At 52.7% G+C, this 25,428-nt stretch overlaps 1 protein-coding gene across 1 annotated transcript in view; it reads left to right on the top strand.

Moving 5' to 3' along the window:
• The first annotated feature begins 15,346 nt into the window (after nucleotides 1-15,346).
• Nucleotides 15,347-25,428, top strand: part of LOC144934089 (PH and SEC7 domain-containing protein 1-like) — a 33,001-nt gene continuing 22,919 nt past the window's right edge. Inside the window, exons 1-5 of the mRNA XM_078859475.1 lie at nucleotides 15,347-15,495; nucleotides 20,027-20,279; nucleotides 20,726-20,806; nucleotides 21,196-21,308; nucleotides 22,310-22,368. Of these exons, the coding sequence (XP_078715601.1) occupies nucleotides 15,396-15,495; nucleotides 20,027-20,279; nucleotides 20,726-20,806; nucleotides 21,196-21,308; nucleotides 22,310-22,368 (606 nt within the window). The 5' untranslated portion in view covers nucleotides 15,347-15,395. The remainder of the gene's footprint in view (nucleotides 15,496-20,026; nucleotides 20,280-20,725; nucleotides 20,807-21,195; nucleotides 21,309-22,309; nucleotides 22,369-25,428) is intronic.

The raw sequence follows: 25,428 nt of genomic DNA, 5'->3' as shown, positions 1-25,428 counted from the left end.
GTATGTGTGTTAACGCGCGTGTATGTATGTGTGTTAACACGCGTGTGTGTATGTGTGTTAACACGCGTGTATGTGTATTAACACGCGTGTATGTGTGTTAACACGCGTGTGTGTATGTGTGTTAACACGTGTGTGTGTGTTAACACGTGTGTGTATGTGTGTTAACGCGCGTGTATGTGTGTTAACACGCGTGTGTGTATGTGTGTTAACACGCGTGTGTGTATGTGTGTTAACGCGCGTGTGTGTATGTGTGTTAACACGCGTGTGTGTATGTGTGTTAACACGCGTGTATGTGTATTAACACGCGTGTGTGCGTGTGTGTGTTAACACGTGTGTGTGTGTTAACACGTGTGTGTATGTGTGTTAACGCGCGTGTATGTGTGTTAACACGCGTGTGTGTATGTGTGTTAACACGCGTGTGTGTATGTGTGTTAACGCGCGTGTGTGTATGTGTATTAACACGCGTGTGTGTATGTGTGTTAACGCGCGTGTATGTGTGTTAATGCGCGTGTGTATATGTGTGTTAACGCGCGCGTGTGTTAACACGTGAGTATGCGTGTGTGCGTGTATTTTCGTGTATGTATGGGGAGCGATAGTGCATTGGTTAGCCCACTGCGCTACGAAACCCGTGACCCGATTTCGAATCCCGCTCACGGCCAACACCAGTGATGATTATCTGAACCGGTCCCGCGCCTCCCCTAGATCGACTCGGCCTTAAATAAGTACCTGGTGTGGTGTGTAATCATCAGCGCTGGGGAGACAAAGACGGCCGGGCGTGGGTTTGGTCACCCATCCTCCCGTGTGCCGTGCCGGCCTTCATCAGAGCTGCTCGCTATAGCGGCATTTCACTAAAGAGTCTGTGAAGGCTCGAGAGGGGATCTTTGTCTTTTGTGCCGATGGCTATCTGTGTGTATGTCATTGTATATCTCTGTGCATTTGTGTGCGTTTGTGTGAGTGTATTTGTGTGTATCCGTGTGCATTTTTGTATGCACCTCCGATTAGCACGGTTGGCTATGTATCTCCTCGTGTATCGTGCCAGTTTTCATAGATACCCGCCAAAAGCACTTGCCCAAAAATCTGTTAAGGCTATACGGGGAATCTTTGTCTTTCTCTTGGTCGTGTAGTGGTACTGCTCCTGCTGCTGCACTTGGTAATGATTCTGCTGCGGCTGCTGCTGTTGATGATGATGGTGTTGATGATGGTGTTGATGATGATGGTGGTGTTGATGGTGGTGTTGATGATGGTGTTGATGATGATGGTGTTGATGGTGGTGTTGATGATGATGGTGTTGATGATGGTGTTGATGATGATGGTGGTGTTGATGGTGGTGTTGATGATGGTGTTGATGATGATGATGATGGTGTTGATGGTGGTGTTGATGATGATGGTGTTGATGGTGGTGTTGATGATGATGGTGGTGGTGGCGTTGATGATGGTGTTGATGATGTTGTTGATGATGATGATGATGGTGGTGTTGATGACGATTTTGCTGCTGATTACTGCTGATGATGTGTATGTGGGATGCTGCTGCTGCTGCTGATGATGCCATTGCCGATAATGATATTGATGGTGATTCTGTTGGTGATAGTATAATGTAGCGGTGATGCTGATGATGAGGATACGACTGCTTCTGGTGACGTAGTTGCTGCTAATGATGACGATGCTGATGATGACACTATGTATGTTGAACTTCTTTCGCACCGTACGATGACGATGTTGCTGTTGATAATGTTTACGATGATGATGTATTACTCAGTTGGGATCAGACATAGCAACTGTGGCCCTCTGACTGGCGCACTAATCCACGTGTTCAGGTCAGTGAATGAGTCGCGCTGTGCCCAACTGGGACATCTGCCACTGGGGGTGCCCTGGTTGAGACGAGAGGTGTCCCCGCTCTGATACGCCCCGGTGGATCGGAGGGCGGCTTGATACAAATACATCATTGTCATTGTGATGTTGATGCTGCTGCTGATGATGATCATGATGAATCAACTGCTGATGATATTGCCAATGCTGCTGCAGAAGCTGATGATGATGATGATGATGCTGATAACGGTGATGCTGCTGCTGATGCTATTGATTTTGCTACTGCAACAACTAATGCTGATGATGCTGATGATTCTCAAGATATTGATTTTTCTGCTGCAGAAGCTGATAATGATAATGATGCTGCTGATGATGATTATGATGTTGCTGCTGCTGACGATGATATTGCTTCTGCTGCAACAGATGATGATAACGATGCTATTGTTGATGCTGCTGCTGTTGATGATATACATATTACATCTGCTGCAGTGTCTGAGAATTGTGTTGAAGCTGCTGCTCATTAGCAGCTGCTGCTGACGATGCTTCTGCTTGCTGCAGTATCTGATGATTATGATGAAGCTGCTGCTGATGGTATTGTTGATGCTATTGCAACAGCAGCAGATGATAATGTGATAACAATGCTGCTGCTCATGCTGCTGTTGATGATATGCTACTGCTGTAGAAACTGATAATGATAACGATGCTGCTGATGATGCTGATGCTAACTATGATGCTACTGCTGAAGATGATTATGTTAATTGTTCATCAGCGGGTGAAAAGGTGTGTCTCCTGCTTTCCGCATCAAGAGGACGTTGTGGGATTACGAGTGACGGATTAGGTGGATGAGAGCTCACGCCATTCACCGGCGCGGTGACCCCTTCGAGTGTCCATGGCCGTCATGGTGCCTGCACTCGTCCTTGATGATGCGGTTGTCAGCATCAGAAACGTGATTTAAACTGTAGGAGGAATCCGATGAGCGATAAAGCTCCTTTTCACAGATGTCCAGTAATTGGTGTGGGTGATGTCGATGATGATGATGTTGTTGATGTTGCTACCATTGTTAAAGTTGATGTCATCATCTCTCTCGTTGTTGATGTTTTCTTGATAATGTTAATATTTTTGTTTGTGATGTCCGTTGTTGATAATCTTGACCTTGTGATTGCTGTTGTTCACGCTGTTTATTCCCTTGTTGATGTTGTTGTCGGTTACGTTGTTGTTGTTGTTGTTGTGTTGTTGCTGTGTTGTGGCATGGGGGAAAGGGGGGGCAGAGCCCCGCCCCCACCCTCCACATTCCCCTCTCCCGACCCCTCCTGAGCCCCCTCCTCGCCCGCGTTTAGTTCATGGGCCAGGCCAGAAGTCTGTACCACCTATGGTAGTTCACCTTCAGTTGTACACAATCGTGTCTACCGCTCATCGGAGTCAATTACTTGGCACCCCCACTCGCATCACGTGGTTATCTCATCATTCATTGGCCACAGGAATAAACTGGAACCTGCCCAGCCCTGCCACCCCAGGTGGAACCGACAGGTGACGTAGCGCGTCCTGCTTGGCTCATGGGCTAATCGGGCTATGGGGGAGGGGGTATTAGTTAGTGGGATATCGAATGTGTAGGCGGGCGGTGCAATTGCACCTGGGTCGGGGGGGTCCAGGCCGCGGGCTACGAGGAGGTGGGGGCCGCGGGCTACGAGGAGGGGGGGGAGTAGAGATGGGACCGGTGGTGAGCCCATGGCATTCCCAGTAACAGGACCCAAGCCCACCACGCGACGCCGCTGCTTTGTACGTCTCTACACATTCGCCGAGCGCTGCCGTGTAGCTCATTGATTGCTCGTTTGATTGCAGCAGCGCCGCCGACAATTTGAGCGCAAGAGTCGCATGGGCATCGTGATGACGCGGCCCCCCATCGTGCTCGCCCTCAAGTCGGAAGCGACCGCACGGGGGCGACCATGAGCGACTCCCCGTTGCCTCTCGAGGGGGGTCCCGCCGCCTCGCCGAGCCCCCCGCGCTCCCCACGTACCCCCAGCGGTGGCGCGTCCCCCCTCTCGGGGGGTTCCGCCGCTTCCTCCTCCTTCTACCGCGCGCGCTTCGAGGAGCTCTGCAGCGCCTTCGCTGCGGCGGCGGAGGCGACGGCGGGAGCAGCAGCAGCAGCAGGAGGAGGAGGAGAGCGCAGCGGGCCGACTCCGCGACTCTCCGCGGAGCGCGCGGTATCTTCCTGCTCATCCTCCCCGGGCCCACTACGTCTCCCCGCCGACACCGCCGCTTCGGGGTCCGGCTTGTGGCCGCCGTCGGGTCGCGGCAGGCGGTTGCGAGACGCACGCAGCAGCAGCAGCAGCACCGCAGCCACCGCCACCATCACCACGAAGTCCTTACACCGGGAGCGCGCCGGCACCAGCGCCTCGTCCTCCTGCTCCGTGGTGAGCATCAGCTACGTGGAGCGGAGCCGCGCCGTCGTCACCCCTCTCGGAGGGCCCCGGAGCTCGGCCGTCTCCTCCCCGGACTCCGCCGCAGTTTCCGTCGTCTCCCTGGGGTCGCCCCCTCCCCCCGCGAGTCCCGAGGGGCGCGGGGGGCCGTGGGGCGTCCGCGGGGAGGAGCGCCTCGCCTCCTTCACGGCGCGAGTCTCGCGCCTGCCCCGACCCGCGTCGCTGCGCGCGGGGAGCGGAGCGGAGCAGGAGGAGGGGGAGGAGGGCGCGACCCGGGGGGGGGTCAGGCGACCTGACAGCGGCGCCCTGGGCAGCAGCCCGGCACGGTCCGACTCGGCCACGGTAAGGGCGACGGTGATCGGCAAGACCCCGTTGCTTTGGCGTCGGGGTAGCGGGTTCGGAGATGGCGTTTGAGGTATTGTTAGGGATCGGGATAAGGCAACAGCTGGGGTTAATAATGCGAGGGTTGGGCTCTGGTTATTGCCCCCCACCCCCACGTCCCCACCACCCACCTCTCTTTAAGATGTGGTTCCTAGTTCGATAAAATGTTTCCAGTAACAGAGAACAAGTCGTCCGGATTCGGTCCCAGGGACAGCGCTCTCCACTCGAGTCGCAGTTCTTCCCGACCACGTGACGAACTCGGCAGGCTGCGCGTGCCGCCTGCTCACCGGCGCAGCGCCGCTGTCAGGGGACATTCACCGTCCGGGAAAGTGGAACAGAGGTGCTGGTGTACAGAGGCTTTAGCGGAGGAGTGTTTAGGCGAAGTCATCGATGATGATGACGACGACGATGTGTATAGCGCCGTAACGTGGCAAGCCATCGTAAGGGCGCTGGACAAACGGCAATGGCATTTGAGCCATGAGTCCAGAGATGTGGTGTCTATCGTGAATATTGAAAAGGTGAGTTCTGAGTGGGGTTTGAGTGACGGCACACGACAGCGTGGTTAACATAGGTCCCCGAGCGTAGCGAGTTGACCGGTCATCTGTGACTGCACACACACAACAAAATCCATTGCATTAATTTGGTTCTGCACTTAATTTGTTCAAATGTCAGCTCAGAGCTCGAATGCAGTAAATGTGACAGCGGTGAGGGAGAAGCATTGCTCTTTGTCGCGGGGTGGTCGGCGTGGGAGTGCTGCCCGATGCTGCGTGGCCACAGACGTCGCTTGATTGGGTCTCAGAGGTAGCGCTCCGTGAGCCGCTTCAGGGGCCGCTCCCTAACGCGAGGGGCTTTCACTGGTCTGCGAGAGAAGCGAATTCACTCTTCGTCTAGTGATGTGAAACTTTGTGCAGTGCTTGCAAATTCTCACGCGACGCACGTGCTTTTTTCCCAGATTGCTCGTTGCTTCAACTCCCGTACTTCATTTGTTTCGCTTTTGTCATATTTGTGACCCACGTCCCTCTTGCAAATAAGAGCTGTCTGTGCGTGACTGAGTGGGTGCATATATTTGCATACATCGTGTGGGGAGTGGTGGGCGCAGCGGCTCGCGTGCAGCGCTCCGAACCCGGCGACCCGAGTTCGGTTCCCGGTCACGGCCACCACCAGTGACGATTATCTGAACCGGTCCCCGAGCCCCTGCTAGGTCGACTCAGCCTCAACTGGATATACTTCCTGGAGCAACGAAACTTTCGTCTCACTTTCCTCAATTCTATTGAAGCCGACACGGGGGGTCTTTATATATAAATCTTAATTTTAGAACTTTCGTGACTGCAGGAATTATTATTTGGTTCTTTCGGTTAAGTCACGTCTAAAGATAAAATAATAAATTAAATTAAATAATAGAATACGACGTTTAGATTGCAACACAAGCAATCATCATCAGGTATAATGAAATAGCGACATAAAATCTAACCAGAAAACTATAGACAGACATATTAGCAGACAGATATCACCAAGATACATAGCGGGAGCAACACAGGTAACAGAGAGGGGTGATCGTCTCTGTGGGGTGGCCTTAAATAGACAGAGGGGGGGGCGGAGGCAGAGAGAGGGAGAGGGGTTAGAGAAAAAAATAGCATATCAATGAGTGGTCAACAGACGTGGTGCTGCACGGCAAGTAAGCCTGAAAATCAGGAGGACACACTAAAATTAAATAACCTAGTAAAATATCGAAATGTAATGTAATACAACACAGAGGGTCGGTCAACACACAATTAACGCATAGCCTGGTTGATTACGTATTTCAAAGATTGCTAAGTTAGAATTTAAGTGTGAACATTCTAAAGAGGACACAGGCAGAGAAACAAGTCGCCAGAGAGAGAGAAAAAAGATAAGCTTAAAACTTCCCCGTAGAAGTGGTTCAATCTTAATTTTAGAACTTTCGTGACTGCAGGAATTATTATTTGGTTCTTTCGGTTAAGTCACGTCTAAAGATAAAATAATAAATTAAATTAAATAATAGAATACGACGCTATTTCATTATACCTGATGATGATTGCTTGTGTTGCAATCGAAACGTCGTATTCTATTATTTAATTTAATTTATTATTTTATCTTTAGACGTGACTTAACCGAAAGAACCAAATAATAAGGTCTTTATATAGTTTATGAATGTATATGCCTGTGATTTGCGCAGCGTGTATTAATCGTGCAACTCGGTATGTGAGTACGTGTATGTTTACGTGTCCTGTGCACGTATCAGGTAGAGACCTCGTGTATGTGCGTGCGTACGTGGCCTATCGCATGCGTCCTGTAGGTTTGCGCACGCGAGACAAACACAGACGCCACGGCGCGTCGCTCTCCACCACCTCCACATTCACACGCCGAGGGAACACGGGGACCCCAGAACAGGGTTGGGGGGGGGGGGCATGGAGCTATCGGGGTCATCGGTGGGGGACACGGGGACGCAGAGACAGAGGGATCGCTTGAGTGGGAAATACGGGGGGTGGAGGTGGGGGAGGTATTGGCTCTGGGGATACGAGGACTTAGGGGGTCTCTGGGAAGAAAGGAGAGGGGGGGCAGGGGTGGAGAGTGGAGGGACGGAGGGAGACACGCGGACGACCAGACGCCAAGAGGCTGCAGGATCCGGGTTGTGAGAGGGAGGCTGCCGCTGCCACGGGGTGGGGGGTGGGGGAGGGGTGGGGGGGGGGACGGCGACGTGAGGGTGTGGAGGGGAGCAGGAGGAGGAGGAGGTGAGGGTGGAAAGGAGACGAGGTAGAAGCGGTCGAGCCGTCTCTGTTGGGCGGGCAGCAGCGTCTCTCGCCTGACCGCTCGCTCACTCACTCACTCACGCACTTCGTTCGCCTGTTTGTGGCTACCCTGCTGCCGCACCTGGAGTCCAACTGGGTCGTCGTTGTTGTTGTTGTTGTTGTCAGAAGCCAGGTAAGTTGGACGGCACTCCTGGGAGACATCGGTCGATTGTTTGAACAGCGGGTGTACAGCGCACAGACACAGACATATGCACACGTACACAGACGCACGAACACACACACTTTCGACACACACCATAGACACAGATACAACCACACAAATACACATTTGTTACCTGCAGCCTTAACAGACTGTTAGGGCTAATACTGGTGGCGAGCACTCGTTAAGGACGAGAGGGGGTCGGTGGCCAGCACCACCTCCGGCCGACTTTGTCTCGAGTGGCGATGTTTACACATCGCACCAGACACTCATTTGAGGCTAGGTCGACCTAAGGGAGGCCCAAGACTGATTCAAATATTAGCCACTCGTATTGGTCGTGAGCGTGTGTTCACCTCTTTCTGTAAATGTATCACTGTGAAGTGTGTTGTGTGCAATGTGCCCGTGTGTGTGTGTGCCCGTGTGTGTGTGTGTGCCCGTGTGTGTGTGTGTGTGCCCGTGTGTGTAATGTGCCCGTGTGTGTGTGTGCCCGTGTGTGTGTGTGTGCCCGTGTGTGTGTGTGTGCCCGTGTGTGTAATGTGCCCGTGTGTGTGTGTGCCCGTGTGTGTGTGTGTGTGTGTGCCCGTGTGTGTGTGTGTGTGCCCGTGTGTGTAATGTGCCCGTGTGTGTGTGCCCGTGTGTGTGTGTGTGTGCCCGTGTGTGTGTGTGCCCGTGTGTGTGTGTGCCCGTGTGTGTGTGCCCGTGTGTGTGTGCCCGTGTGTGTGTGTGTGTGCCCGTGTGTGTGTGTGCCCGTGTGTGTGTGTGCCCGTGTGTGTGTGTGCCCGTGTGTGTGTGCCCGTGTGTGTGTGTGTGCCCGTGTGTGTGTGTGTGTGCCCGTGTGTGTGTGTGTGTGTGCCCGTGTGTGTGTGCACGCCAGCGAATATTTGTATTTTTGAGACGCGAGCAGAACTTGCATTTCTGGTTCTCTCGAGATAGAATTGGATTCGTGGGATATTGTGTACGTGTGTGTTGTGTCATTAATGAGCAATCAGAATAATATAAAATAATGTACAGCTCCTTTGTCAATCAGCTGCTGCATGGATTAAGGCCGTCCTACGCACCATGTCGATCGTAAGAGTAGTTTGACCATACTTCACCACTCTGGTGAGTGCGGGTTGTGTGTGTGTATGTATACACACGTGTGTCGTGGAGAGTGGTGGTGTAATGTTTAGCGCTCTTCGCAAAGAACACAGTGACCAGAGTTCGAATCCTACTGACGATCAATAACCGTGGCGAATATTTGAACCGGTCTTGGGCCTCACCCCCTAGCCTAGGTCGACTCAGCCTTAAATGAGTACCTGGTGCAGCGTGTACCATCAGCACTGGGGAGAGAAAGGCGGCTGGGCGTGGCGTTGGCCATCCACCTCGTGCGCCGCGCCGGCCTTCGCAGGCGCTCGCTAGCAGCACTTGCCCCAACAGTCTGTTCGAGGCTAAAAAGGGGATCTTTGTTTTTGTTATCCTATGTATGTGTGTATATGAGCAGGTGGGACAGTGGTTAGCGCACAGAGCCAGTGTACTAACCCGGCCACATGAGTTATATTACCATCAATAGCGCGTGATATCTGAACCGGTCCTGGACCGCCTGCTCTTGGTCGACTCAGCCTAAAATGAGTGTGGAGTGCGGTGTGTTGACATCAGCATGGGGGGGGGGGTAAAGGCGGCAGGATGTGGTGTTGGCCACACAGCCACCTACCTCGTGCGTCGTGTCAGAACGTGTCCCGACAGTCGACAAAGACACACGCTAGCGGAATATGTTTCATAAAACACGGAATATGTTTTATAAAACACGGAATATGTTTTATAAATTGACTCCTGAATCTGTGGGCGGTGGCACTGAACAAGTGTTCCCCGCTTGTCGCAGAGGCTCGCGGTTCGAATCCGGAATGCCGCCCTGGTTATTACTGAGGGTAAATCTTGACTTAAAGCTTTCGTGACTGCAGGAATTCATATTTTTTGGGTCTTTCGGTAAAGTCGCGTAGATAGGTTCAAAGAAAATAACAAAAACTACGTTTCGATCGCAACACAAGCGGTCGTCGGCAGGAAACGTCGTAGTTTTATTTATTTTCTTTGAACCTATCTCCGTGACTTCACCGAAAGACCCACAGAGTTTGCATTGCTGGGGGTGTCTGAATGAATATCGCCACGCGACGCGTGCTGCACTCCCAGTGGACGTTACAGGCCCCCGATGTCGTTCGAATCGAGTCGGCCGTTGCGTGCCGACACCGTGGGCCACATTTGCCAAATTAGAAAACATCGCACCGCAAATCGCTCAGTTGGGATGACTACACACGGAGCAACATCGCCCTGTCCTGTGGAACGACTGCCGACTGTGTCCGTGTGACACAGCAGCACCTTCCTTCTCGATAGCCCGGAGCTATAGGAACGACACCGCCACGGTTACCAACGCGGCTAACTTTCTATCAACTACCTGCTGTCAACTCCTTGTCATCAACTACACGTGTATCGTAGATACATCCATGGGTGGCATGGGGCTCTAGGAAGAGCCACGGAAGCCACAGGCCTCGGCTGCACACACGTTGCTGTACTGGTCACCACGAAGGAAGCGCGATGGCGAGGAGTGAGTGACTGAGCGAGTGGTGGCATGAATGACAGTGTCCGTGATGAAACATCAAGTTCAAGTTCATTTATTAGGTACAGCCCTGTGAGCCATTCGGCTCTTGAATCGGGTGCAACCGCAACAAACAAAAAACAAAAACATCTTAAAGTGAATATGTGACTGAGTGCAAACAGAAAATCCAAGAAAAGACAGTAAAATATTGCAGAAAAAGCACCGTACACAAAAATGTGCAAAAATCCCAGTGGGATGCAAATCAAACAACAACAATCACAAGACAACATGAGGACCGAGGCCGGCTGGGAGGCATGGTGGGAGCCGCACGCGCGTGATTCATGGAAGCTGATTCGTCGGGGTTCTTCAAGGGACGCCTGCGTGAGCGATTCCAGAATGTAACCACGGCACGAGCCAGATGGACCAAGTGGGCCCCCATCTTTCGCTTGTAATGTTGCTGATGCCCTTATAAATAACCTCTTGACCTTTAATACTTCCCAAGCCACCCCAAAGATCTGGCTGGGGGGGCGGGGAGGGCAGCGCGCGGGTCAAGTGGGAGAGGAGGTGGGCGGTCGCTGCGCTTCATTGGGAAGGAGGCAGCGAGAGAGGGGGGCAGAGACCCCCCCCACACCTGTAGATTCATCAACACCGTCAGCTGATCAAGTTTCACGCGCACATCGCGGTTAAACCCGTTCCTCGACTCGAGGCAATCCGAGCCGTTCCATAAACATTGGGGAGGTAGGGAGGGGGCAATTATCTCTCTCGTGGGCGGAAATAATGACGAGGCGTTAGCGACACAGCGGGCCTGGGACTGTGGGGGGCGGAGAGGAGGGAGGGGGTGGCGCGTGGGGAGTCGAGCATTGGACAATTAGACGAATATTGATGGTTTGATAAAGAGATGGAGAGAGATAGAGAATGATAATCACGGTAATTTACAGTCCCGTGCCAATCTACTGCGGGCTGAAGGCCTCCTCGTGCTGTGCGGCCCGTGGGGGGCTGGGGTGACCCAACTTCCACACGCGACACCACCGCCCCCCACTGTGCACACAGCGACAAGTCGCCCTGCACAGCCTTCACGGGCTGCTGAGGCTCCACGCGAGCGCCCGTGAAGGCTGGGGCCGCACACGAGGTAGGCGAGGCCCAGGAGTGGGTCAAATAATCCCTGCTGTGATTGGTCGTGAGCTGGAATCGAACTCGGGTCGACGGGTCGTAGTGCAGGGCTATCCGCTAGACGACCGCTCCTCGCACACAAATACACAGACACACGCGTGAACACACAACCCGACACATTATGCATTTCCCATATCGGAAATCGAACTCAGATGCCTGGGGTGGGGGTGGGGGGGATTGTACAACGCGCGAACCACTCGGTCCTATAAAGCCTCGACATTCGAATCCTGCAACCTCCCACCTGCCCGCACCTCTTGCCCCCCCTCCCCCCGTGCAGCAGACGGAGCGATTCTCGCCGCCGCCGCACTCCGATCCGTCTCCCCGCGCGTCGCGACTCGCCCAGGCCAGACACGACTTCTTCTTCGGCAGCTCCCAGCCGGAGACGCACGGTACGGGGCGCACGGCCAGGCAGGGCAGCGTGGGGCAGGGCAGGGATGGGTCAGGCTCGGGGTGCACCCGGGACACATACCCAGGGCCCTGGACTCCGGAGGGCTCAATGGAAGGCGCCGTGACATTCTGACTGTGTTGGTATTCACCGTCGCGCTGCTGCTGCTGCTGCTGCTGTTCGGCGATTCCCGTGGTGGAACCAACGTCGCCTGTACACGCAGCAGTCGCCTCCTCCACCTCCTCCCGTCCCTCTCTCAAAGCCTCGCCTCTTCTCCAGTGCCCATTCTCTCCCTCTTCACTCCCCTCGCCCCTCCACTCCTTCCCGTCCCGCCCCTCTAGCCCGTTCGTGATCCCTCATTACCCCGCTCTCTCTGTCACTCGTTCCTTAATCCTTGTAGCACGCGCCTGCCATCTACATCATCCCATTCGGTCATCGTTCAGTAAGCCATGTCAAGCGCCTTGTGTGAAGCAGGCGCTCTATGTAAATATACATTTAGATTGGATTATACTACGCGTCCGTTGTCCGACACGATGTCCGACGTTTCACCCAACGTGTTGGAACCTTATTTAGGAAGTTAAGTGAGTTTCCCCGATAAGTTCCATCAGCACCGTGGACCGAAACGTCGGACAACTTGACGAACAAAACGCGGTGCAACCCGGAAATGCACGCGTCTAGAAGAGGTGTGCGTTACGGTTCGCATTTTGATTCTGCAGGCAAGTGTGAGTGTCTATTGCAGGCAAGTGTGAGTGTCTATTGCAGGCAAGTGTGAGTGTCTATTGCAGGCAAGTGTGAGTGTCTATTGCAGGCAAGTGTGAGTGTCTATTGCAGGCAAGTATGAGTGTCATTTTAATGTGAACAATGTAAACAATGCTGCCATTGTTGGGAGTGTGTGGCAGCGAGGGTTGGGCCGCTTGTAATGATGTGTCCCGTTGTATAATGTGCAGCGTGAGCATTGTTTATGCAAACTGCATCTCACAATCACCGAGGAAGCACAGACAAAGCTGAAAGGTTGCAACCAGGCGAGCCGGCACTACCCACAATTGCCAAAGTTCTGCGGCCCTCTATATATTACGACGTTTCCAGCCAATTAGTGAGTATTCATACATGTGGGAGGAAACCGGAGCACCCGGACCAACAGCCACGTGTGTGAGAGGGGCGAGACTCTATCCCCGTGCAGAAGGGACAGATGGAGATGAGTCGGCACGTTGCTGTACCGCCATCTTCTGGCGAGCCAGGGTATGGCGCCTTCCTGAGGTTTCCGCCAACCCTCGCTGCTGCATCCACAGCGCGAGATTACGGGCGTGTGGGCAGGGTCCGGAGGAGGGGGTGAGGCCTCTATAAGAGACGAGCTTCTGTGTTTCGCAGTTCACTTTGACTCGCACTTTCATTTCCTGTTTTAACCTCAATAGATCCATTCCCCTCCACAGCAGGTTCCGCTCCGTGACTGATTTTTAACCAATAGAGGGCCCCCTTTGCACCACAGAGACATAGCCATGGCACGGCATTTGAATTGAATGAAGCAAATTTAAGGTAAAACAACCTAACTTATCTTGATTCAAAATTTCGATTTAAAGCTTTCGTGACTGCAGGAAGAACCAAGAAGATTATCTTGATTCGTTTCGTGTAGTCATCAGTGACCACTCGGTTTAATCACAAGCCAGCCTATGTGTGTATATGCGTCTTTGCGTAAGTCTATGGGTTTCCGTGTCAGTCCACGGTTTATCTGTTGTAAGTGTGTGTCTACGTATATGTCGATGTCTATACGAGTGTCTAAGGGTCTCTATCATAGTCATTGGTGACCTGGCCAAAACCACCAACTCGCTAATCTTGAGGACTGGGCTCATTCACAGTAGATCAGCTGCCTATGACCTCTGACCTCTGAGTCTCACCCAGCCTCACCTCTCCAAACACGGAGCTCTCTCCATCCTCTCGACCTCTCCTCTCTCTCGAACGACGCAAATTCGTTGTCACATTCCTCAGCCTCTCCTCCGGGTCGTCATGGTGACGTTGCCATGGCGACAGCGCGGGTGATGGACGGAGGAGGAGCCAGAGCCAACCGCAGCAACAACAGCCGCAACAGCGGCGGTAGCAGCAGCAGCGGCGGCAGCGGCAGCAGCAGTGACGACGACGACGATGGTGGAAACCACAGAGCCCTGGCAGCAGCGGCAGGATCCAGAATCCCCAGCAACGGAGTCGGGAACCCGGCGAGGAACCCGGACAAAATAAAACCGAGCGAAACTTTCCCTGCCGCCACCGCCGCCAGCGGGGCCCAGAGGAAGGCGCGGAGTGAGGTGACGAGGGCGCGGATGGGGCGGAGCGGCGGTGACGACGAGGATGAAGACGACGACGACGATGATGATGATTCGTTCGTGGAGCAAGCACTCTTTAACGGCGGAGGACCGGGGTACGTAGCACAGACCGGGGTACGTAGCGTGGACAGGGGTACGTAGAGAGGACAGGGGTATGTAGCGTGGACATGGATGGGTAGCGTGGACAGGGGTACGTAGCGTGGACAGGGGTACGTAGCACGGACCGGGGTACGTAGAGAGGACATGGGTACGTAGCGTGGACAGGGGTACGTAGCGTGGACATGGATGGGTAGCAAGGGCTTCAGCCAAACTGCTTGAGCATTCCATAAATGTTTGTTTTTAAATCTGCATTCCTGAGAAAGTCAAACATCAGGTGAGGGAGAGGAAATCGTGTCTATAATCGTAGTCGTAATACTAATAATTACCTCTATCCAGGAGAGCCACGCTGAGTGGCAGGGTTCATATTTGTAAGATGTTCCCAGACAATGACTGATGAGTGTATATTATATACGTGGGGAGGACACCGGAGCACCACACATTGCGCGCGGGGGCAATGCTGAATCCTCGTACAGATGGAAACAGATGGGTTTCCAATTGTGATGTGACATTCATGTCACGAGAGGGGTACATTCCCATGAAGGCGATTCTTGGAGCGAGCAGTGCATCACCGTGTGTGAGAGAAGAACAACCCTGACTGGTTATATTGGCAGGGCTTTTTGGAAAGTTGCTTGAATAAGAGTTGAGCCGTTTAAATGCCACCCAGCTGCCGTTTACCCGATCGATCAACGCGAAATCACGTGACAGGATCTTGAGGTCAGCACGTGTTATTGTCTCGGGACCCCTCTTCACCCTCCAGGGATTGGGGGCTTGGCAAGGTGGGGCAGGGTTCCACGGGCTTCAGATCCAAGGGGGTGCTCACGAGGGAGGGGGCATCCTCACAAGGACCTCAGATTCGGCCGAGGACATCCCGTGGCAGTTTCCAACAGCGACGTTTCGGCTGACGCTGCCGCCCTCTCGCCTGCGTTACCCTCCCCGCCCCCCCCCCCCCCCCCCCCCCCCCAGGCTGCCGCCGCGCGGCGAGGCCGCTCGCCCTACGGCGGCGGCGGCGTTTGCTGCCGCCGCGTCCCCGGGCCGCGCAAGCCTCGCCTCGCTGCAGGACGCCTTCAGCCGCGACTTCGAGGAGATCGTGGAGGCGCAGCGGAACCGCGCCGCCTCGTGCCTCAGCCTCAGCTCCCTCGACAGCTTCACGTCGCCGCCATCCACGCGCCGCGCCGCGGGCTTCCCCCGCGCGGGTCCCGCGGGGGCCGCGGCTTGGGCGGCCCCTGGGCCGCCGGCTACGAGCGGCCACGGCTCGCGGGCGGGGGCCTCGGCGGCGGCGGCGGGGAGCGGCGATGGCGGGGCGGCCGCGTGTAACGGGGCGTACGGCGACGGAGGAGCGGAGGGGGGGTCCCGAGGAGCGGCCAAGCGCGGGGCCGGGAGCACGCCCTGCAGGTGCTGTGGGGACCATCGGGGGGGGGGACGATTGGTAGATTCGTTCGGTGTTGATTGACACCGAATGTTTAAGTGCGCGATGCGCGCGTCGAGTGCGTGCGTGAGAGCGAGAGTCGATGGGTTGAGTCGTTTGTGTTGTTGTGGTGGTGGTGGTGGTGGTACGGGTTTGTTTATGCCCGTGCCCTTGTCTATGTCGCTGTGTTTATACGTGCGCATTTGTGCGTGTGTGTGTGTGTGTATCTGTGTGTGTGTGTGTATCTGTGTGTGTGTGTGTATCTGTGTGTGTGTGTGTATCTGTGTGTGGGGCATGCGTGCAAGTGTGTGTGCCCACGTGTCTGTGTATCTATCTAAGGGGAGGAATAGCGTAATGGTTAGCGCGCTGCACTACGAACCTGGCGACCCGAATTCGATTCCCGCTCACGGACAACACCAGTGACGTTTATCTGAACTGATCTTGGGCCTTCCCCTAGGTTGACTCTGCCTCAAATGAGTACCTGGTGCGGTGTGTTAACATCGCCACTGGGGAGACAAAGGCGGTCGTGCGTGGTACTGTGCACCCACCCCCTCGTGTAACGTGCCAGCCTTCACAGGTGCTCGCTAACAGCACCTGCCCCAAAAGTCTGTGAAGGCTATACGAGAGATCTTTGTCCTTGTGTATCTGTGCGGCGTGTTTGAGTTGGGGGCGGTGGTACATTGGGTTAGCTCAGTGCATTACAAATCAAGTGACTTCAGTTTGATTACAGCCAAGATTAACATCACAATGGCAAGTGGTATTTTAACTTATCCCGCCCCCCGACCCCTCTACGTCGACTCAGCCTTACACTCAGCAGCAGATGCGGTGTGTAAACGCCAGGCCTCACGGTGACAAAGACGTGCTTGCAAGGCTTACACCACGTGGTAGCATTGTTCCGGCCTTAATGGCTACGTCTTCACTTTCAGCACTTGCCTCGACAATCGCTTTAGGCTATACGGGGGAGTTTTGTCTTTGGAAATAGAATTTGGGTTGCTTCCTGGAATCCCACAAAGCCTTCGGAGATGCTGCAGTAGCCGCACCTCGCGATCAATGCTCTCAATTTAAACACAGAAACAAGTGGCAGCCCTCCATCAATCCAAATAACAACATCAATCAACACATTTTCGTCACTCGCACTGTGGCCTTAAAACGAACAAGTATATAATTGGCGACGTTTCGGGCAACGACCCTTCCTCACAGCGCATCAAGAGGCCACAGAGGTCGAGTTTTATGTGCAATGCTTAAGGACCATTGCCCAACACGTCGCCTGTTGTATTCTTGTCTTGTGAAGGCCGCCACGGTGTTATTTGAGGATGTCTTGAGTGTGTGTTTTTATTTGTGCTTGTGCACCACTGCCCAACGCAGCAGCAGCAGCAACGTCGCAACATAATCTCGTTATCGACCCAGCACTGGATGATGAAGGCCTTCCCACGCCGTGCCCATCCCGGGGCGGTTGTTGTTTGGCCATACTTCACCGCGCTCCTCGGTGTGGAGGAGGTCCCCAGAGATGGTTCAGATATCGCTCGCCACTGATGCTAGCCGTGGCGTATAACAGAGCCCGGGTCACGGGGTTCCCAGCACATTGCGCTGACCACTGCGCTGGGACCTGGGGATGGCTCTGAGTTCGTCAGCCATTCGTCCTTCTCGACGAATGTTGTATAACAGCGTTTGATGAAGCAAGCCAAACCCTGCACCGGCTTCGGCTTTCTGGGCCTCGTCAGCAGAGTCCGGCCTCTTAAACAAATGCTGCTGCTGCTGCGTTGTCTGGTGTTGGGGTCTAGAGCCGTCCACGAGCGGGTGAGTGAGGATCGATGATTCCAGCCTGGTCGAGTACGACCAACACAATTACCCTCGAGACACACACAGACATTCAACACAGTCGTTTGAGGCGATACTGTGGCCTTTAAAGGAAACACAATAGGCGACGTTTCGGGAAATGTCCCTTATTCATGGCACATGGGAATGCCTTCTGCCCACAGTGTGTTTCGTGCTTGATGAAGGGATGTGAAGGGATGTAGCTCTCAAGCGACGCGAACGCCGTCGCATCACCGCATGCTGTGCTGTCGCGTTTGTCCGGATTCTGTCTTCTGACTCCAAACCCCGCGGGGGGGGGGGGGGGCGCCAGCGGGGAGCGCCGCTTCAGCATCACTCGCTCTGATCTCTCAACAACGCCTCCCACGCTCCCCACCACGCCAGCTGCCGTGCATCATCATCGTCCTCTTTATTATCGTCAACGTCGTACTTTGTATATCATCATTCTCACCGTCATTATAGTCATCGTTGTCGTCTGCAAACGATTACGTGTGGACCACCCACATGCACACGCGCACACACTTTGACGCACACGCACACACGATCAAACGCGCACACACACAGACACCCTCCCACTCACTCACCCACACACGCATATTCCCACACCCCCACACACATTCGTATACATATGTAAACAAATGTAGACAAACGTCTACGCATCCTCACACACTCGCACATATGCAGACCCCCACACACATCGCCCAATCAAAGGCAAGGATCCCCATCCCCTATCGCCTTTAACACACCGTTGAGGCAGGTACTGTGAGCAGCAAGAACTCTGAAGGTCGCGACACCACGCGAGACAGGGTAGGTGGCCAGTACCATGCCCGACCGCCTTTGTCTCCTCACAATGCTGATGTTTACACACCGCAAGCAGGTACTCATTTATGGCTGAGTCGCCCTAGGGGGAAGTCTCAGACCGGTTCAAATATTTGTCACCGATGTTGGCTGTGAGCTGCAATCGGACTCGGGTCGCTGGTTCGTAGCGCAGTGCGCTCACCACTATACCACCGCTCCAGAGGCGTAGCTAGGATATTTTGCGCACGGGGACGAACTATAAAATTGGCGCCCCCCCCCCCCCCCGTTTATTCACATTTTCCTATTACCTCGAATAAGGAATAACAATTAAAATTTTAATGAAACATTGTATTTAAAGGAGCAAATTTATAGAAATTATATTACATGGCTCACTCAGTCACTGTCGTAGACTGGTTGACATAGTCTACAAAAGATGATTTTTTCTCGATTTCACTGTCGCAAACTGGTCAATCACGTAATAAAAATCTGTTTTTTCCAATGTTTCTCTTTCAACACTAAGAAGAGCAAGATCGCTGAGACGATCTTGTCCCATTGAAGCCGCAAATACGACAAAATACGTTTCAATTTGCTGAACGACCGCTCACAGCTTGCAATTGAAACTGCTATTGTTAATACAATTTGCAGTGAAATTTGCAAATTCGGAAATATGTCGTCTTCATAAAACACAATAAAACCAAGAAGATCCAAAGGAGTTTCTGGTAGAACTTCATTCCGGTTACTGAGCAGCATTTTGCAATCTTCAATTTCTGTGAAAAGTTCGTGGCCATTGATGTCGGTGTCATAGAAATTTCCAAAATCTGTGCAATTTCGACGAATTGCATCGACATCTGTGTCGGATAGAAGAGTTTTGACGTCCAGCAGAAATCCAAATTTTGTGTTCAGGTCTTTTAGTCGTAAAACCCGTGTTGACATCTCCTGTTGAAGTCGATAAAATACGCTCTTCATAACGCGCACAATTTCTTCTTCTGCTGAAAGTCCTGCATCTTTTGCCAGTTCTCCTGGCATCTTCCGACGTCACCTAATTCTTGTCCACATCGATCCCCCAGGCTGTGCATCTTGTTTTGGCGTTTTCTACAGCAACTTGGCTCAAATCATCACGAAGCTTGACAAATTCATGCTCCAAAGATTCAAGATCAGTTGCTGCTTCCTTGAAATTCATAGTAGGATCCTGTAAGCGCTTCTGAACACGATCAATTTTTCCAAGAATGACATTCCCGAAATGTAATAAAACTATGAAGTTAAAATTTAATACGCATGCCTGTAACTGTTCTGCATCACTACTGGTTTCAGGCGTCATAGTTACGTCCTCCGATAATTTGACTAGCAGCCCTACTAGTTCATCCAGTCCTTCATAGATAGCTTTAACAGCTTCTGATCGTGCACTCCAGCGTGTTTCAGGCCGTCGTAGTTTCCGCCACCAAAAAACAGGCCAGTGACTAAGGCTGAAAGACTGCGCCTGTCTGTTGTTTGGGACGTTCTTCCATGTAAGTTCTTAATAGACGCGCGTACCAAAATGTAATTACATGACATGTAGGCTGTGTGTGGCGGGATATATAAACTTTTAGGTTGAGGTGTAGATTTGTGCAGTAGTTTCAGGCTGCCGCGCCCGCCACAATAAGTTATAATGTGACGTTGTAAGTCTCATTTTGGCGCCCCTTTACCTTGGCGCCCGGGGACATGTGTACCCCCCTTCCCCCCCCTAGCTACGCCTTTGCACCGCTCCACACATGCGTACACACACATCTCTCTACCCACACACACACACAAGTCACCCAGCCACTCGCACACTTCACCCACACACACCCATCCACACTTAACCCACACACACCCACAAGTCACCCAGCCACTCGCACACTTAACCCACGCACCCCCCCCCCCCCCCCGCAGTCCTGGCAAGCTGCGCGACCTCCACGCGATCCTGGAGCGGGTCGAGGGAGGCGACGTCGCGGCCGCCGAGCTGGAGGCCCCGGGGGCGCTGGCCAACGGCGCCGGGGCGGGCGAGGGGGGGGGGCGCCGGGGGCCCGGGGGGCCCCGAGGACTCGCGCGGGTCGCCCACCCAGGCCGCACGGCGCCTCGCAGCCAAACTCTTCCACCTGGAAGGAGTGCGGCGCTCCGACGTCGCCAAACACCTGGGCAAGAAGTGAGTGCGGCGCGGAGGGGCGCGGGGCTCAGCCCTTCACTCACCGTTTTCTTGCGAGGGTTGGTCCCGATGTGAGCGTTGACTCCGATGTGAGGGTTGGTCCCGATGCGAGGGTTGGTCCCGAAATGAGCGTTGGTCCCGATGTGAGCGTTGGTCCCGATGTGAGCGTTGATTCCGATGTGAGGGTTGGTCCCGATGCGAGGGTTGGTCCCGAAATGAGCGTTGGTCCCGATGTGAGCGTTGACTCCGATGTGAGGGTTGGTCCCGATGCGAGGGTTGGTCCCGAAATGAGCGTTGGTCCCGATGTGAGCGTTGATTCCGATGCGATTGTGGTTTCAGAGTTTCGCTCTTCAGAGAGCACTCGCTTGCACGTGAGGATGTGTCGCCGATTGCGCACACGGTACAGTACGCGTGTGCCCGTGTCTCGGTGCGCGCGTGCCCCTCAGCAACGAGTCGTCTCGTCTCGTGGCCGAGGAGTATTTGCGGTTCTTTGACTTCACGGGACTCACTCTGGACCAAGCGCTGAGGTGAGTGCAGTAGTCACGACAACAACAACAACAACATTGTCATTTTGTTGGGAAACTTCTGCTGAGTCTCAAGACTATTTTTCAGGAGGGTACTGCTTTCTTCTCACTCCTCCTCCCTTACTGCTGCCTCTCTCCCTCCCCTGCTCCCTCGCCACTCGCTTCTTCCATCCCCCACACACCTCCCCGTGCTCTCTCCCCCCCACGCATTCTCCCCTCTCCTCTCCCTCTGTCTCTCCCTCCCTCGTTCCCTATCTCGCCCCCCCCCCTCTTTCCTCCGTCCGTCACGAACTCCCTTCTCCTCCGTCTCCTCCTTTCCCCCCTCCTCCCCTCGTCTCTCACTCCACCGCTCCCTCCCTACTCCACTCCCTCCCTCTCTCCCTGCTCCCTAGGCGCTTCCTCAAGGCGTTCGCGCTGATGGGGGAGACGCAGGAGAGGGAGCGCATCCTGGCGCATTTCTCCCGGCGCTACCACGCGTGCCACCCAACCACGGTGCCATCCGAGGGTACGCGACCTCCCCCCCCCCCCCCCCACCACGGCCAGGCAGCCACGATGTTAGCGAGCACCTATTACTCATTCAGTGACGACGCAACTCCCCCCCTCCCTCCTGTAGCGACATCCCTGGACTGTGCATTCCTGTCGGAAGCTTTATTTAGCAGAAATAAAGTCACTGAACGTTATCGTTCAGATTGCTACTGCTGGGCTCTGGTGACGTCATTGCAGTGCTGAATTAAAACGTGCGTCTGCATGAAAAGTACGCACGTTGATGTGAAGGAAAAGCACCAACTGGATTCGTCAATAACACTGCGGCTTTAAAAATAATAAAAAGAGGCGATGTTTTGGTCATAGAACCATATGTATATATATACCAGAGCAATGTGCCTTCTGCATAACATATGTCCAATGAAGAAGGATCCTTGCCCGAAACGTCGCCTATGATATGTTCCTGTTAAGGCCACACACAGTTTTAAGTATGTGAGAATTTTTGCCCGTACCAAAATGATGAAAACATCATCGGCTCTACAACTATCACAAGGTATCACCAAGTCTGTATAAACTACACATACTTGTGGTGAAACATGCAAACAAACATGCTTTGACAATAACAATAATAATGATGCACACATTGTCTTTGGAACGGATTGGCCTCCACCAGGGACAGCCTCCTTAATGGCCTTGTCGCGTCACCAGTATTAGAGCAGAGGATACCAAAGGAGAACATCACAAAGGCAATGCAAACATCAATATCCTTAACACCTCCTGTATTGTTATTGACGAACATCTTCAGTTGTTGTTGTTGTTGACAGTGCTTGTGCACCACTGCCAACGCAGCAGCAGCATCACCACCCAGCAGTTTGTTACAATTCGGGTCGTGCTGCCGCCGTTTTGGAGTCTGGTCGGATTTCTTCATTGCGCGTAAACAAATTGGCGGTGGCGGTGGCTTGGGAAGCACGTCATCCAGCAGTGGGTTGACCATGGCTAATGATGAACTTGCTGTCTCGACAGACGGTGTGCACACGCTCACGTGTGCCCTCATGCTGCTCAACACGGACCTGCACGGACGAGTAAGTACACAGGTGTACACACACACAGTGGGTAGGTGGCCAGAACCACGCGCGGACGCCTTTGTCTTCCCGAGTGGCGATGTTTACACATAGTACCAGGTACTCTTGTGAGGCTGAGTCGACCTTGGGGAGGCCCAGGACTGGTTCAGATTTTAGCCACTGTTGTTGGTTGTGAGCGGGGATCGAACTCGGGTCACCGGGTTTGTAGCACAGTGCGCGAACCACTTCGTCACGTGTGCAGATGGAGGTGTATCTACAAACACCCCAACACGTGTACAACACATGCACAACACACGTACACACACCTGTGCACATTCTCATACGTGAAAACATTCATACACATGTTTGCATAGAAACGTATGGACACACTTGTCTACATACACATGCAGACACAGCACATACACGCACATGCAGACACCAACAATTGCACACATGTGAACTCACACAGACCTACACGATCGTTTCTTCGCTTGGACAGACGCACACCTCCACGCCTTATGTGTGCCCTGAGTGGGGCCGATGTCTCCTCGCACTAACCATGTCTCTCTGTCTCACCTCTGTCACCTTTCCTCACCGCACCCGCGCCCGTTACTCCCTCACCCAGGCGGTGAGTGCCCTCCCTCCTTCCCCCTCGTGACCTGTACACATTGCTCAGGGCAATCCAAAGCCATCAGTAAGCTCAGGTCTGCGGTTAGAATCAGGGTCAGGTATATAGAAAGGATATGCATGACATTTGTGGTTATAGGTCAGAGTCAGATGTGTGGTTTTTGTAAGGGTTAGGTCTGTGGTCAGGGTCATGCCTAGATGTATGTTTAACATCAAGGTTTGTTGTCAGGGTTAGTTAGGTGGTATTGTTTCTGGACAGGGACTCAGCACCAGCGATGTGGTTATGGGAATACGTTTAGTAAGGGGTAGGATCATGGTGAGATCGCATGGCTAGGCTCAGGACTTGGGTCTCTGTGTGGTTTTTCAGTTGTAGTGCGCGACTCAACAGCATTATATTATCATTCTGAACGACGGTGCCGTAGCCGCAAGCAGCACTGAACTTAATTAATTAGCCGTATCCAATTAATTATGAGCGATTCTCGTTGAGGGATGCGGTGAGTGAGCTGTACTCTCTAGAAAGAGGGCGCCGAGAGGCTAGGACTAGCTCTATCCCTAATCACTCTAGCCAATCAGACACTAGCACTAGCTCTTCCACTAACCACTCTAGCCAATCAGACACTAGCACTAGTTGTATCAGTAACCAGTGTAGCCAATCAGACGCTAGCTCGATATCCTAACCAAATTATCCAACCAGATGCTACCATCTTCTTGGTTCTTTCGGTAAAGTCACGTAGAAGGGAAGTAATAAAATAATAAAAATAAAACATAATAAAACAAAGAATTGTTTTATTATGTTTTATTTTTATTATTTTTGTTTTATTATGTTTTATTTTTATTATTTTATTACTTCCCTTCTACGTGACTTTACCGAAAGAACCAAGAAGATGAATCCCTGCAGTCACGAAAGCTTTAAATCGAAATCAGATGCTACCAGTTTCCACAGTTAATCATACCCTCAGCATAACCACACTAGCCCAGAAGACCGCTAATCCTATTACTAAGCTTAGCCCCACATCCTGGCGCTTTTCCCGGAATCCATCGGCACCATCCTGTCTCCCTGCCCTTCTTGATTCGCTTCTCGCTTTTACAATCATAGTGTTGCTGTGTGGTGTGGAATAATCTACAATCGCTTGCTTACCCGAATGCTGGTGAGCTCTAGAGGGCATTTAGTCTACTCTTCAACGTTCATCGGACGTCTTGGACGAGTGTAATAATGCTGCTCTAAAGACACCACTGCAGCCAATCGGAAATGATGTTGGGTCTCACGGGGGAGGGGCTGGTGGGGATGTGGGGGGAGGACATGGTAATGAGAATGATAAATTAATGGGCGCGGCATAATCACGTGTGGAAACAATGGGTCGCATACTGCAGGGTTAGAGATTGGATGAGGGATAGAGATTGGCTGCAGAACTGTTCAGGGCAGCACTGTTTTGTACTAAAGCGACCCTGGCGTTCATTTACACACACAGCACCTCCCGCACCTCTCATTAGCACGGTTGGCTACGTACGGTGCCAAAGAAGTTCAACATATATACATGCAGCACTATTCCGTCTCACGGACAGTTCCATCCAGCACCACGGACAGCACCATAGAAGACATTTTAGAACCACATACATCTCCATTCACTACCATAGTTATCTCCTTTCAGTTCCACGAACCATGCTCTGTACCATGCAGAAAGTCCCGCTGGGTACCATGGACAGCTCCACTCTTATCACGATACGGTATTATAGTATTGAGAACCACGTACATCTACATTCACTGCAATTGGCATCTCAATTCAGTACCACGGACATATCCATTCGATTCCATGAAGATGGCTCCACTTAGTACCCCGGACAGCTCCATTCGTTATCACAAACAGCTCAATTTAATACCAAGGGCATCCAGACAGCTCCATTCAATTTTCAGGACCGCTTCATTCGTTAACATGAACAGCTCCGTTCAGCACCATGGACAATTCCAGTTAGTTCCAGCCAATGGTTACGGACAGTTCAATTGAGTGCCGTGGACAGCCCCAATCGGTATCAGTCAGTATCCACAGACGGCTCTGTTCAGTCCCACGGACAGCTCCATTCAGTACCACGGACAGCACCGTTCATTATCATGAACATCGCCATTCAGTACCACGGACAGCACCATTCACGACCACGAACACCGATTAACACGAAGAAACCTGGGGAATAAAGATGAACTTATTCATTGATTACAATTCTGCGTGTACGAATAGATTATCTCCAAATCCTTTATGTTTACATTCTAAAGAATAATGGCGCACTATCCAATATGTTTTTAATAACTCTCTGGATTCTTAAGTCACTCAACTACAGGATTCTGTAAATATATAACACTGTACTATAGATTGACGTCATTCCACATCAATTCGCACTGCTATAGATTATCTAAATTCACACCATGAATCGCAAGCCATATATTCCAATTACTTGCACCAG

This window comes from Lampetra fluviatilis, chromosome 9 (genome assembly GCF_964198595.1).
Source record: "Lampetra fluviatilis chromosome 9, kcLamFluv1.1, whole genome shotgun sequence".
Lineage (NCBI taxonomy): Eukaryota > Metazoa > Chordata > Hyperoartia > Petromyzontiformes > Petromyzontidae > Lampetra > Lampetra fluviatilis.
Note: the sequence above shows the minus strand (reverse complement) of the source record. Positions and strands in the feature narration are given on the sequence as shown.